The following is a 15,933-nucleotide window of genomic DNA, read 5'->3' as shown; positions in this document are numbered from 1 at the left end:
CAGCGGGTTCTGGTCGGATGATTTTTCACAGAGTTATGGCCCTTTGAAATTTTACATTAACTGTACATATAGTGCAATTCTTGTCCGGGCTATTTCTCAGCAACTAAAGACCGGAATTCGATGAAACTTTATGGGAAGCTTCACTACCAAGAGATGTGCATATTATTAGCGGGTTCTGGTCGGATGATTTTTTACAGAGTTATTGCCCTTTGAAATTTTCCATTAACTGTACATATAGTGCAATTCTTGTCCGGGCTATTTCTCAGCAACTAATAACGATTCAATGAAACTTTATAGGAAGCTTCACTACCAAAAGGAGATGTGCATATTATCAGCGGGTTCTGGTCGGATGATTTTTCACAGAGTTATGGCCCTTTGAAATTTTATATATAAATATTCTTGTCCCCCCAACTACTGTGCCCTCAAGACGTTTCCTTTTATCTGAATATATAGTGCAATATTGTGACAAAAAAAAAACTTTGAGGAGCATCACCCGTCTCCGACGGTTTCTTGTTTTTACCTTTGACCTTGAAGGATGACCTTGACCTTTCACCACTCATAATGTGCAGCTCCATGAGATACACATGCATGCCGAATATGAAGTTGCTATCTTCAATATTGCAAAAGTTATGGCAAAATGTTAAAGTTGGAGCAAACATACCAACAGACAGACAGGGCAAAAACAATATGCCCCCCACTATAGTGGTGGGGGACATAAAAATGATGTTAAAAGTATATTATTTTTCTGCATGTCAAGTTTATTTACATGATCATTAAACACAGACAAATATGGTGCAAATACCCTCCATTTCATTTGTCAAGACCTTTTTGTGTTGAAGTTTAAAAGGCAACATAGTGACTGTAATTTAGGAACAGTTACTGAGGCTTGATTGGTCATTTACGGCTCGGGTACTACTTACATGTACCGCTGGTATTCTTAAGTATACTTACATGTACCCCGGGTACGGTAAATATACTAAAACATACCTGGGAATTTTCACGCTAAATCGGTTGTTGTCTGTTGTTTTTTTTTAATTAATTATGTTCACATTCATGTCAATTTTTCTGTACAAAGGCCTCTATATTATCAAAACTCTTACTCAAAAAGCATGTTGATACAGTTTGTGTTTAAAGATTAGTTTGTTGAAGATAAGCAATATCGTTTTAGGGTTATCGGTGACCCGAGGTACATTTAAGTATACTTAAGAGTACCCAAGGTACATGTAAGAAGTACCCGAGCCGACAATGACCAATCAAGCGTTACTGAGAGAGTTGGATGTGCATTGTGATAAACCATGTTTTATGAAGCAAAAAAATGAGTAAAACATATTGTAACTGTTCTAATATGTAACTACATGTATTACAGAATCATCAATGATTATATGCACTTTTGAATAAATTAAAGCTTGTCGGGTTTTTTTAGGTCACAGTGACCTTAGACCTTGTTACCCAAAATGGGTGTGGCATATAGAACTCATCAAGGTGCATCTACATATGAAGTTAAAAAGTTGCAGGTGGAAGCACTTTGATTTTAGAGCAAAATGTCAACGTTTTAGCACGATGCGGAAGGCAGACGGCGGGCGACGAGCTGGCTATGACAATACCTTGGGTAAAAAGGTTGCCCTGGAATATTACATAATTATAGTGTCTGTCTAGCTACTTTTATCAGAAGGTCCCACTTTGATACCCACTGGCAATGAGGGAGGGTCCTCAAGATCATCTCTGAAGACACAAAGTATTGGTTCTACTCGGGAAATAGACTCCAGTGTCTTGATAAGCATCATACTTTTTCAGGAATCAAGCTTTAATACAAAGAGTTAAATAAATATTTATATGTGAAAGTGTATGATATTAATGTGAAAATACTGAGCAAAAGCCGGGGATTGAACCCACGACCTCCAGAGTGGTAGTCAGACACTTTAACCGCGTCGCTAAAGAGCTAGCCCAACAGCCTTAGTGACCTTATTTCACTACACTCCTCCCCCTTTTAATGTTTCAAGGCCCAGACACGCTCGCTACAGCATGTCTTGCATCTGCATGGCCCTCCCAGAAACCATTAAACAGCTCAGACCCAGTCCCGCATTCACAGTTCGTTTTTTGCCTCGTCGCCATTAATGTGAAAATACTGAGCTCAAGCCGGGCATAAAACCCACGACCTCCAGAGTGGTAGTCAGACACTTTAACCGCGTTGCTAAAGAGCTAGCCCAACAGCAAGGCTGTTGGAAGTGACCTTATTTCACTACAATATGTTAGTAAAATAAACACTGCACAATTATTTATTTTACCTGTATACAAGTACCATTCCAATCTTGGCAGATAGTGAACTATTTTAAAAGCACCATAACTATGAAACACTTATATAAGGCATATCGCAGTGTTCCACAGAAATGATGCTGTTGATAATTCAGCATGATGATTAGACATTTCTAAATTCCATTTCCACTTACGACGTTAGTAACAATTCCAGTGAGTTCATGGACTTTGCACACAGTGAAAAACAACACTATTCCACTGTAACACGGTACGAAAGATTGATTTATGCAATAAATCGTCTATTGATTCCGTGTGAGCCATCTCACTCTCTGTTCAATGTTTGTTATATGTGCTTTTTCTCAAATATTCGCAACACATTACGAAAACAACACTGTGTAAACACCCTACCGGATGTTGACAGTTTGAATATAACCCCAAAGAAAACCGAATGTACAATAAAGAAATCGTAGATTGCGAGAGCGATTTACGAGGACATTTACGAGGGCGTTATTGAAACGGTTTACGAGAATCGTAAATCCAATCGCAACTACCCGAGTTACGATATCGTTATATTTACGATACGATATCTTATTGAAACGGTCCCCTGAACTCGTTTAATAAAATATGGTTTGATATGACAACTCGTGCCAGATCCTATATGTCTTTAATCTTATTGATGTCGTCGATGATTGAACATGTGAAAACATAGAGTGTAAAACGTCAAAATCAACTAAACAGATTTGTTGTTTTACGATCCTTAATGAGTTGTTTGTTATTGATGGTTCACAGTTGAAACAATAAAGATTATTGTGTATAACAGAACGAAAACCTATATTCGAAGATCAAAGATTAAACAAATGTATAAAAATATATTTGCACAGTTCTTCGTTTTAAATTCACCGCTTTACTTTACTCACAAATTTGCTATTCAGATAAATACATTATGGTTGATGTACAATTAATAGCTGTGTGTGTAAAAATGTATAATGTAGTATTTTAAACCAGGTTTTCCGAAGGAAAAAAACGGGCTATTAGATTGGCGAATGTCGGCGGGCGGGCGGGCTGGCGGGCTGGTGGGCTGGCGGGCTTTACAAGCTTGTCCGGACCATAACTTTGTCGTTCATTGTGAGATTTTAAAATTATTTGGTAAATTTGTTCAACAACATTAAACGGTGTGTCGCGCGAAAAAATTACGTCGATATCCCCAATGTCAAGGTCACACTTTGAGTTCAAAGGTCAAAAATGGCCATACATGAGCTTGTCCGGGCCATAACTATGTTGTTCATTGTGAGATTTTAAAATCATTTGGCACATTTGTTCACCATCATTGGATAGTGTGTCGCGCAAAAAAAATATGTCGATATCTCCAAGGTCAAGGTCACACTTTGAGTTCAAAGGTCAAAAATGGCCATAAATGAGCTTGTCCGGGTCATAACTAAGTCGTTCATTGTGAGATTTTAAAATCATTTGGCACATTTGTTTACCATCATTCGACGGTGTGTCGCGCGAATGAATTACGTCAATATCTCGAAGGTCAAGGTCACACTTTGAGTTCAAAGGTAAATAGTGGCCATAAATAAGCTTATCCGGACCATTACTATGTCATTCATTATGCGATTTTAAAATCTTTTGGCACATTTGTTCATCATCATTGGACGGTGTGTCGCGCGAATGAATGACGTCGATATCTCCAAGGTCAAGGTCACACTTTGAGTTCAAAGGTCAAAAATGGCCATATTACCATTACAATGTCATTCATTGTGCGATTTAAAAATCATTTGGCACATTTGTTCACCATCATTGGACAGTGTCTGTTGCGCGAAAGAATTACGTCAATATCTCCAAGGTCAAGGTCATACTTTGAGTTCAAAAACCAAAATGTCCATAAATGATAATTACATAATAATTATTAAAAATCGCTAAAATTAGCTTCTCTTGTTTTTGTGAAGACAGCATGCAAAATATTCTGTGTCAATGCAGTATGTGGGGGTATGCGTCAAGTCTGTGACAAAGCTCTAGTTATAAATATTTTTTATTGAAAACCTGGTTTTGTGACAATTTTGTGCCTTGTTTAGTATATGGTCGACATATTTTATAATGTGTGTGAAGGCAAGTTGACGAAATTATAATGTAAAAGACTGATTTGCTTGTTAGTATGTGTGCTTGATTATATTATATACATATGGGAAAATTGTATCGTGTAGTTATTAATCAGGTCTGCTCTTTTTAAGTTTAAAATAAGATTTAAAATGTTTTGTATGTTAAAGCTTTATTAATGTGTTATTAATAGATATTTATATCCCTTATTTTCTCTAACTATGGTTTTGTACTCTTTCTTTATAATATGCCATTGCAACTTTATAAGGAAATGTAGATGGGATCGCCTGGGGTTTTGGCGCTGTCCTTTCGAAGTTTCCGAAATATAAAATGTAATTAGATGCGCATGGGAAGAGCCTTTTGAAGTAATCATCACGTTAGTAGTTTTCATAAAATACAAATACATTTACTGTGAAAGCAATTACTGTATTTGTTCACGAACAAGCCTCAGAACTTACATTTGCAACATAAACATTTAGAATTTTGTGTTTGTATTTGTTTATTTTAATACATGATACTGTGAACCTTATTCCATGTAATATCCTAATATTTTAGTTATACCCTGTATATTTAGCCGGATCTGAAGCGTATGTGTGACGTATTTAAGCTTACCGTATTTATATAGAATAAAATATACATTATACATACGAATACGATTATATTTTAAAACTTTTTATTTCATAGTATTTCTAACCACTCGTTATTTTGATGCATTTTTGATGAAAACTCACGATTATTGTAAAAATCATACATTAATATTGTTTTTAAAAATGCAATACGAATGCCTTTTAAGTACAAAATATTTCAAAACAGAACTATACCAATGACCCGATTTGGTTTTGATAAAGAATATATCTTAATGGAAAAGCAAAAAGACTCGTAAAATCACTATATGACGAAGTTTTGTCTACTTTACTTATTTGACTTCCATACAGAGCTCCAGATAAGGATTTAGTCTAAAGGGTATTTCACCCCCTGATATTATTGTCAATGCGTATTTTACTCCTTTGTTTCAGCCATAAAGGGTTAGGAATATTTAATGGTATTTTCCATTTCCATAGAAAACGGAAAATGTAAAAGGCGTGTTTAATCTAGAAATAGTATTATTATTTGTTATTTATATTTTCAAATGCAAACAGAATATATTTAAAAAAAACGATATGAACAGTCTTTCTTTAAAAAATCTTCCCGCAAGTTGCTTAAAACGTCCCTTTTCGATCCACAAACATGATGGGCCGCCATTTTTATTACAAACTTATTTTGATTGACTTACTTTTGATTCAAAGGTTACCTTACACTAAAAACTTAACTGGATTATTGTTAAACCGGTTACGCACTTTAATCGATTTAAAATACGTACCAAGATTTGTAAAGCGTTTTGTTACGTACTGGGCCGATTTTTAATGCGTTTTTTTTTTATTTTTTCAATACGTAAATACGCAGATACGCCTCTTATCTAGAGCTCTGCTTCCATATGTAATATCGAAAATATATACTGAGTAAACATACTAACATGAATTCCCCGCAAGCAAGCAAAACGTTCTAAAAAATAAACATATCCTCCTACACTATTGAGTTTTGCATATGGAATTCGATTTATTAGTTTGAATAAATAATTGACAATATTCTAAAATTGAAATATAATCAATTAATTATTTGATTGAATTAACTGGGTGTTAAACAGAAGATGACAAGTTTAAGAAAAAACCTTTTCGCAATTTATTTTTCCTAAAAATAGTTTTACTTAACTACAAATATACCTCGACACGAGACTTGTGAAACTTATGTTGAGTCTCAATTTTCGACCAGTGACCATTTACCACAAGTACGGTACTGTATATTGTAATAATAATGTTCTGCCGTTAATTCAAATGGAGTTTCAATTTGTTAATATGTGCTTCCTATAAACAAGGAACGAAGTTAAACGCGGGATATGTTTCAAGATATTATGAGCGGTACTAGTTAGTGTCTGAATATCCGTACTCCAAACAGTTAGATTTCACTGCAAAAACGCCACTACATACCCGCGACTTATTTTTTAAACGGTTTTGACTACTCAAAACTACACGTAACAAATAGCAATAACGCGCAGTGCACTTCCAGTCTCCGAGGTTGATGCGACAAGTTAGCTTCAGGAGCTTATCAATTGATCAAGTTGGCGACAAAAGGAACAGTCATTGAACATGGTACGTATCAACACCCCATACGTGCGGCGAGATACATCAACAGACGAAGGACACACAATATGGTTCAGCGGGAAGTTTCCCAAATATCGCCACGGTGTTGCTTTCATCGTTAGAAAGGAGGTAGTCAGTCCGAAGCTTCATCAGTTGCACCCCAGACTCCAGGAGGCTCATTTCCAACCGTACCTTACAGAGGCCGCACACCATCTACGCACAAACATGAGGAGACGAGATTGAAAAGTTCTATAAAGAATTAGAGCGCATCAATCATAATTAAGGTCACGTAGACTGACCTCCTCACTGTCGAAGGATACTGGACCGCCAATGTTAAACCAGACGCCTATCATGACTTTTCAGGGACAGCACGTAGATTTGGCATAGGAGAGACTAACGACAGAGACCAAAAACCCTTCTAGAATAGCGACCTTGCATGTTTCAAACGGAAAAGTAAAAAACCAGATCATTTTCGTACTGGCGCCGCAACGATGAAAGTCCAATAATACCAACACAAACATATTCACTGGCGCAGACATCGGTAGGGACCATGAATTAGTGCTTACGAGGTTTTACAAGTTAAAATATTTTGCATTTTATAAATAACATCGCTTTTATCCCCCCTCCCTCCACCAAATGATCGTAGCGGATACATATTCCTTGAATGGTTGGGAATAAGTTGATGTGTTACTTTTAGATAATGATGAATGGGCAGTGCACCACGGGCACATCGCAAAACAGCACCACTCATTACCATACGTTTGTTGTACAATATGCCTACAATAGGCCTACGCACTGGTACAGAGCTATTCCATAAGTTGTCTGGAGTTCCTTCCCCTTTCACTACGTAAAAGAAGCAGGGTACCAGAATATTCCATAAGTAACTTAAAGTACCTCCGACCATTAAATATCGAACAGAGTATCTCTTTACGTGCATTAAACCAGTCCGTTTAAACAGAGTTTGTCTGCAACAAAGAACAAACTATTTTGTTTTAAATTTTAAAATAGAAATATATAGTCTATAAAATTCCTATTATACCGAAAACAAGCTCGTTAAATGTAACGTATACGTCAAAAGAATCACGACAAACCTTATTAATTTTACTATTTCAGTAAACTTCAACGTTTCTGAGACTGACATAAAAATAAATTAGTTATTTAATTTGAAGTAAGAATGATAGCAGTTGGATATTTTGTTTGTTAAGTAATGCATATCCCTCAATTTTGCGAATATATATTTCTACCTGTGTGTTTTGCAACTCGATATTTGAGACTCTGGAATACAAAAAAAAAACAAGAACAAGTCAAGCATAATTTTCTGTCACTTAGGGCAATATGCGCATATAATCTTCTCAAAGCTACTAAAACGCCGCTCTCTAAACCAATATCCTTTATACAGGATGTGCAAACATCAAGTCTGAGGAACACATAAAACGCGTTAAGTTTAAAAAGTGACTTATTTTATTATGAGTTACAAATGATATAAATATAGAAGGGAATACAAATAGTTTTGCCCACGCAGTTTGCAAATAAGAGCATACATTTCGTGGAGGTATGACATATTTGCAATTCATTAATCTTTTAATTTTTGCCAAGGTGTTCCAAACCTTGTTGATTTTATATCACAATAAAACAATAATATTAGGTTTTGGTTTAGAAAATCAAAATTGTACGTCGATATCATTCATGTGTACATTTATGTCAGTGTAGTTAAACGTAATTATTTTTAAAAATGATAACAATACAATTTAGAACGATACGAAAAGTTCATTTCAAGGAAAAAATGCCTGTAATACATGTAGACATTTTAGCGTACATATCTCTGTTTAGGAAACCTGTAATGTATTATATGATAAGACGTAATATCAAGTACTCACATGTGGCCGTCTTAATTTTCTTCATAATTTAATAATACTAATTTAGGAGTAGAAAAATCATACATATTCCGATTAATGAATACTGGACTCTCCACAAGAAAAGAAAATAAGGCCTACTCGTAATTGTTTCTTCGGCATGGTTTGATTTGTAACTGATCATACAGACGTAATAATATCAACACTTGCAACTATAGACTGAACTAATTGCTAAAGATCCGTAATAAGATTATGTTTTCTTTTACTTTCCGAAGAATTATTATCTTTATTTCTCAAAGTTAATGTACCGGTACAATTATCCCACTTTTAAAACTGCCCGCGATAATACAACACAAAGTATAACTTTAATCTTAAATCAACTGATTATTTCAAATGAAAAACGACAATTTTACGATATCAGCCGAAATCGAAATATAACGCGGGAGTTGTTTTTTTTTCAAGTTAAATAATAATTGTAATTGCTGGTAAAAAGTATCGATCTGTTCACAATAGTTTTTAATTGCAGCCATTTTCCGTAGTTTTTTTTCGAAAACGTAACACGAAAACACATCATCCATTAAGTTGGGCTTATGTAAAGTTATATATAAATACCTTTCCATTTTGAGGTGTAGCGGGAACTTTGCAGCATCGTAAATCGACGTTAAAGTTAATGTACAATATATTGAGTAAGTATGCCCTGGCTTGCATGTGTGTACAGTTTTATCTCTTTTACAGAAATACCTTTTCATTTACGCGTAACACAAAAAACGACGAATGTACGGAAGGACGAAAAGATGAAAAGACGGAAGAAAGAACAAAGGCAAAGCCATACCCTACACATTCTGAAAGATCACAGCCACATACATACCAACAAGACCAATATATTTCAGATGTATTCCTGAATACACAAGGCATTCGGTCATCCCACACTAATATTAACATACCTTTATTTTAATGTCCTATAATGAAGGACAAACTTATGAGCCGGACACGAACGTGTAATTGAAATTGAGCTACATCGTTCTTTTGCGCGCGGCACGTCGTCTGGTAAAACGATCATCTGTGCCAATATATTTCGAAATGCCATTATATCTGACAAATAGGAGCCGAAATATCCAACACATATTATCTCAAACTCTTGGGTAACACTATATTCCAATCGCACATTTATTTGCGCCGTCATAAAAAAGAGGATCGCCGATCCAATGTCGTCATCAACTTATAATGATTTTTAAACATTTGCGTCCTCTCTTCACAAAGGAAAGATAACTATCGTTTTTGATATTCGTTATCAATACATACAGTTTCAAACTGTGTCTCATGGCGTTTGGTTGCTTGCCTCCAGTGAATGACCTTGTCTTGATAATAGAACAATTTGTTGCTTAAGATATTGGAGTTGTACTTTGTTTATAGATGAATATTATTTGTAATTGATGTCTCAAAATGTATCGCTTTTCAAACTTATGAACGTTTTGATTTTAAGTACAACACAAGAAATGTGTAGTTACTTTAAAAATATAATTCGATAAATGTTTAATTTACACACAGTGTACAAACACAGCTCAATGTTTATTACAAATCAATTTACAATTAATGTGCATTCAGCTCATTTGAATACAATCGTCTTTTAATAGAATGGCTCATACATTGCAAACGTTTATGCTTAAAAGCGCTTGATAAAAAAATATATACACTTGGAGACTTTTCTAACGTATTCAACTCAATATAGCTCCCTTAGTTTTAAACGGATTTGTTGAAATTTGGACCAAGAATAATTCAACAAATATCTTATAATTCCTGTAAATTTAGTTGAAATTGATCAGCAACAAAATATCAAACTTTATAAATAAAAAAAGCATTTCAAAATTCAACGTCTCAAAATCGTACAACGTTAAATAATAATAATGTGAAAGTCACGAATATCACACATTATGGTGCCCAATACCTTCTGTCCTCCCGTGGCTGTTGCAACGTGTGTACACCACCTCTCCATTGAAGCCACGTAATTGATAATAAAACATTGAGGGATGTTTTGCCACACTTCCACAAGGACATGTTCTAATTCACGAAGAGTGAGTGGGGACACTGGTCATTTCCGTACCCGGAGAAATAACATTACAATAGTATCGCGTTTCACAATTTTCACATGCAAAAAGATGAAACCATACATAGCCCACGTGCTAAAGCGTCCAATCGTCAAGGATGAATAATTTTGTGAATGTAGTCAAATGATCACTTGTAAACTTTCAAATCAGACGCTTTACTCATAACTGAGGTATTTCACAGGGACCCTTGAGACTTTTCTAACGCTGTTGTTATACAGTTTATTCAGTGCAATTATTGCTTTTGGAAGCGAATATTTTTATTTTGTTCAGACCACTATGTTGCGTAGAAAATTTGACAGTTGTATGCCTTGTATACGCTTATAGAATGTAGAGTATTTTTCTTAAAAATCCCTTCTTAAAGGTCCCTATGAGATATTTAAGTTTGGAAAGTATTGCGTTAGAAAAGTCTCCAAGTCTAGTGTGTGCACTCAATAATTGAGTCACTACCCATTAAAAACATTTGTATTTGTGCGATGACAATGTTGCACTAACGTTTCTATTTTATCGCTTTTGTTGATTTACCTTTAAGCAGATATTTATATTTATTATATATAGAATCTACTTAATGCTGTCGCTTTTACGTATTGACTTAGATGAACGGATTTTTTCTAGTAAAGAATGTCCACGTTATTATTTTCCCCAAATAAAATATATCTAAATATACATAAACTATAAAATAATTAACAAAATGGCATAAGTTATGGCCATTTCATACGAATTAACGAATTACAACACGCACATTAAACCATCCGTCTAATAAAAAAAGCACCATGCACAGTAAATAAACATTGCAAATATACAGAAGCAATAAGTTCCATGACATATTAAAATATATAAACTTGATTTAAATTTTGGTCCAGCAATTTATGTTCAAGATATTATATACACACATACACATTATATCCTAACTTTTGATAATTTTGTTATAAAGCATACGTTTAAATGCCCTCATGGTCGTTATATATCGATTACTTAAATTAAATTGCAACAACGTTCAAATGAAATTTAAAATATTGAAAATGTAAATTATGGGCACCGTCCGTCCGTATATCTTTCATGTGGATTTTGGGTTCAGTAGGTAAAATATTAAGGACACATAAGTCAATAATGTATTTATTGGTTTGATTGAATATCTTGAGGACATTTTATTGTAAATCTTTCACATTTCACATGGCGTTTAGTCAGCGTAGTAATTTCTCCTATTGCAAATTTGTTCAACGGAGGGTCAAATGTCAACTTGGGCGAGAGGTGTAAGGGGAGACCACACATATAATCATGGGATTCTGCTTTAAGAACAATCAATTATTGAGCTTTACCAGTACACATGTAGCCACTTATGTAAACCTTGCTTTCCGGTACTATCATCAAAAGACAAAGGGTCCACACAGCGTGTTATACAATGGAGAGATAGAAACATCCTTAATAAGAATAAAACTCAAATGTGTGTATATAGCAAACTATATTGAAAGATTGATTTTGTCAAATTATGCACCGCATCACATTTCTTTGACTTTTAAGGTTTTGCTGCAAGACCCTCTGAGGAGAAAAAGAAGCTAGCATCAGCCATATTTGATTTTACATCGTGAATTACTTCTGGTCGAACAGTATCACATTATTATAAAAATATAAGAATAAATAAACACCAGATTGACCACAGAGAAATTTTTTATCAGCATCCCTGGTTATGTTAATACAATTTCCTAAATGGCACTTTTGATGAACATTTTATCTATAAACATATTCACAAGTGCATTCAATACAATACACAAATGTCCAAACAGAAGTGTTCAACAGACATTAAATAAATAATTAAATTATAAAGTTACAATAAGTTTCAATACGTGTAACAAAACAATCTAAAAAAACATATTTAGACCTTCAAGATATTATGCAGAAATGTCACGAAATAGGTAACTCTGTACTTCTTTCATGCACCCCTGCCATATTTAGTCTGGCTAAACCCTGTAATACCGGTATACCCATTTTATACTAAACGTTTGATTATTTAGAATTTCTGTTTAATAATTTCTCAACAGTTCATATATACAATTCAAGGTAAAAGTAAGCAATATCACAGTTTTTTTTAATGTAAGCGTTTCATCTGTTTGTGTTTCACTTTACTTTTCATTCGATATGATGCGATTAGGAAGAAAGCTATACATATAACATTTTTCATTACTTAACATAACATAACAATTATTAATCGTTATTTATACTATTGTAAGTCTACAAACTTGTGTTTAAAATAGATGTGTGTTATTTAACACAGAGTTTGTTTCTTTATTGGTAATAGGTAAGGTTATTACAAAGAAGTCTGGGAGCAACACCATTTTCAAAAACATTAGTAAATACTGTATGATGCTATCAGTTATTATGAAGTATAATAAAGTAACAAACAATAATCTATTTCCAGAATATAATTAACTTTTTGGTAGATTCTTAAGTTATAAATGTACAATATGATCAGTCAGGAAAAAAATGATTTGAACTCAATAATATTGTCATTGTTCGCAAATCAAACAATCATCATGCCTGTGTCTTCATTGACGTAAACAGATCCAGGGTGGGACATATCAAGTGTTATGGTTTTGAGAACTTTCTGGCCGTCCATGTCAACTTGACTGACAGATTTCTCACCTAAGACAAGCACCTGTTGTTGCTGCGTGTATGTTACATGTTAAATTTGACATTCTGAATTAGGATTCTGAAGTGTGGCTATGACTTCTATATCCGTGGTCAGTGTGCAGAGATTTCCATTGGCACTGTCCATCACATAGATCCTCTTCCCATCAGGACTCAGGCGCCAAGGGCCGGAGCATTTTTCCTATAATGGCTGTAATAAAACTTTGTTAATACTCTGGAGGCCACATTTATTTCCGATCAGCATGAAACTTGGTCAGAAGATATGGCCCAATTATATTTTGGGCGAGTTCGAAAATGGTTCCGGTTGGTTGTAAATCATGGCCGTCATGGGTGCTTGGCATTTTTCCTCATACGACTATAGTAAAAAAAAAACTTGTTAAAACTCTAGAGGCCACATTTATTTCTGGTCCTCATGAAACTTGGCCAGAAGATGTGTTCCAATGATATCGTGGTCGAGTTCAAAAATGGTTCCGGTTGGTTGAAAAATATTTTTCCTTATATGGCTTTAGTAAAAACTTGTTTACATTCTATAAGTCACATTTATAGTCCAATCTTCATGAAACTTGTTAAGAACATTTTTTCTAATGATATCTTGGATGAGTTCGAAAATGGTTCTGGTCTGTTGAAAAATATTGTCCCCAGGGGGCAGGGTATTTTTCCTTACATGGCTCTTGTAGAACCTTGTTTACACTCTTAAGAGTCCACATTTATTGTCCGATCTTCATGAAACTTGGTCAGAAGATTTGTCCCGATGACATCTTAGATGAGTTCAAAAGTTGCTCCGGTTGGTTGAAAAACATGGCCGCAAGGGGGCGGGGCATTTTTCCTTATATGGCTCTACTAGTATATGGCAAGAGATAAACCTAATGTTAAAACTCTAGAGGCCACATTAATAGTCAAATATTCATTAAACTTTTCGATGAAAGTTTGACTGTGTGGTTTCCATGATAATCTTATAAAGTTTTAAACTGTCAAATTACACACACTAGTTATTGAAAGCTATACCTGAAGCTTTCGTCCGTGCACTACTGACTTCATCAGCAGAATGAATGTCTACTGTTGGGAAACGTTAACACCGCTAATCGTCGGGGTGAGCGATGTTAACGTATGGTCCCAGGTGTGCGAGAGTTGGTAGCGACCCCCGTCCTTGTTTAGATCCGGTCTTAGTGCACGGATATAAATAGCATCCTTGACCCCTCTCTCAAACCAAGATGGCTCATGGTCCAGAATCATAACATTCTCCATTGTGATCGCGTGGCCCGGTTTACAATCATGTATATGTCTTGAGACCTCAGATGATGTTGAACTCGATCTCCTGTGTTCCATGAATCGTGCTATTAAATTTCTTTCGGTTGCACCAATATAGTCCATTGAACACTGGTCCTTTGGATGGCCATCACATTTGATATGGTAGATAAGTCTGCATATGTCTTCCTTGTCTGGTTTGTCCTTAGAGTGAACTAGTAATTGTCTAAGAGTTTTATGTGGCTTAAAGGATACGCTGATGTTATGTTTCAGGAAGGCCCGCTTCAACTGTTCAGAGGTACATTGAACATATGGAAGGACAATGTTGCCCTTAGACTTGGCTTTCCCTGGTACTCTTTTGCTCTCCGTACCGGACTTGGGTTTGCTGGTCTGTTCCCTTCCTTTCTTCAGTGCCCATTCCGGATAGTGGCACTTCTTCAAAGCCTGGCTGACATACTGCATTTCATTATTCAAATCCTGTTCTTCTATTATTATTGATTTAGCTCTGCCAAAAAGAGTTCTTACTACTGACAGTTTGTGTTCATTCGGATGGTGGGAGTTTAAATCTAGATATTGGTCTGTATGTGTCGGTTTTCTGTAGATATTGATTTTTAAGCTGCCGTCCGGTTTTCTGATAGTATTGGTGTCAAGGAAAGCTAGTGACCCGTTGTCTTCTTTTTCCATCGTGAACTTAATGTCGGGGTCAATGGAGTTGATGTGCTCTATGAACTCCTCGACATGTTCAACCTTCTGTTTTGTGTGGGTGTCATCAACGTAGCGGAACCACCAGCCTGGTGGGTGTGGGGCTCCCCGCCCCTTGGCAGCCATGTTTTTCAAACAAAGGTTACCATTTTTTAACTCATCCAAGGGGGACAAATCTTCTGACCAAGTTTCATGAAGATCGGAAAATAAATGTGGCCTCTAGAGTGTTACCAAGGTTTTATTATAGCCATTTAAGGAAAAATGCCCCCCCCCCCCCTTGCGGCCATGTTTTTCAACCAAACAGCATCATTTTCGAACTCGTCCAAGATATTATTGAGATCAATAAATGTGGCCTCTAGAGTGTTAACAAGATTTTACTTTAGCCATATATAGCCATATTAGGAAAAATGCCCCGCCCCTTGGCAGCCATGTTTTTCAAGCAAACGTAACCATTTTCAAACTCATTCAAGATATTAATGAGACCAATCTTCTGACCAAATTTCATGAAGATTGGACAATAAATGTGGCCTATAGAGTGCTAACAAGGCAAATGTTGACGCCGCACAACGGACAAAAGGCGATCACAAAAGCTCACCATGAGAACGTTGTGCTAAGGTGAGCTAAAAAAAATTCATTTGAGCGACCAAGATTAAAAAACAACGTTTTTTTTCCAACACAAGCAGTGAGTGCTATTGTAACCATGTGTTATCACCATACTATTAATCGAGGATATCCGTCACTTGTGAAAATAAATGTTGTATATTGCAACTCATGAAATTATTAATGTTTATGTAATTCTTACATGAAAATAAAACAAATATCATCGATTACTTTTATGGTAAAATCACAATAGAAGAG

At 35.3% G+C, this 15,933-nt stretch overlaps 1 protein-coding gene across 1 annotated transcript; it reads right to left on the bottom strand.

Annotated features, from left to right (window-relative positions):
• Positions 1-1,652: 1,652 nt before the first annotated feature.
• Positions 1,653-15,201, bottom strand: LOC127838114 (uncharacterized). The gene is made up of 2 exons (XM_052365687.1): positions 14,234-15,201; positions 1,653-1,722 (listed from the first exon to the last, which is right to left on the bottom strand). Exons 1-2 carry the CDS (start codon positions 15,199-15,201, stop codon positions 1,653-1,655), a joined length of 1,038 nt encoding a protein of 345 aa, XP_052221647.1.
• Positions 15,202-15,933: the final 732 nt, after the last annotated feature.

This window comes from Dreissena polymorpha, chromosome 7 (assembly GCF_020536995.1).
Source record: "Dreissena polymorpha isolate Duluth1 chromosome 7, UMN_Dpol_1.0, whole genome shotgun sequence".
Taxonomy (NCBI): Eukaryota; Metazoa; Mollusca; class Bivalvia; order Myida; family Dreissenidae; genus Dreissena; species Dreissena polymorpha.
Note: the sequence above shows the minus strand (reverse complement) of the source record. Positions and strands in the feature narration are given on the sequence as shown.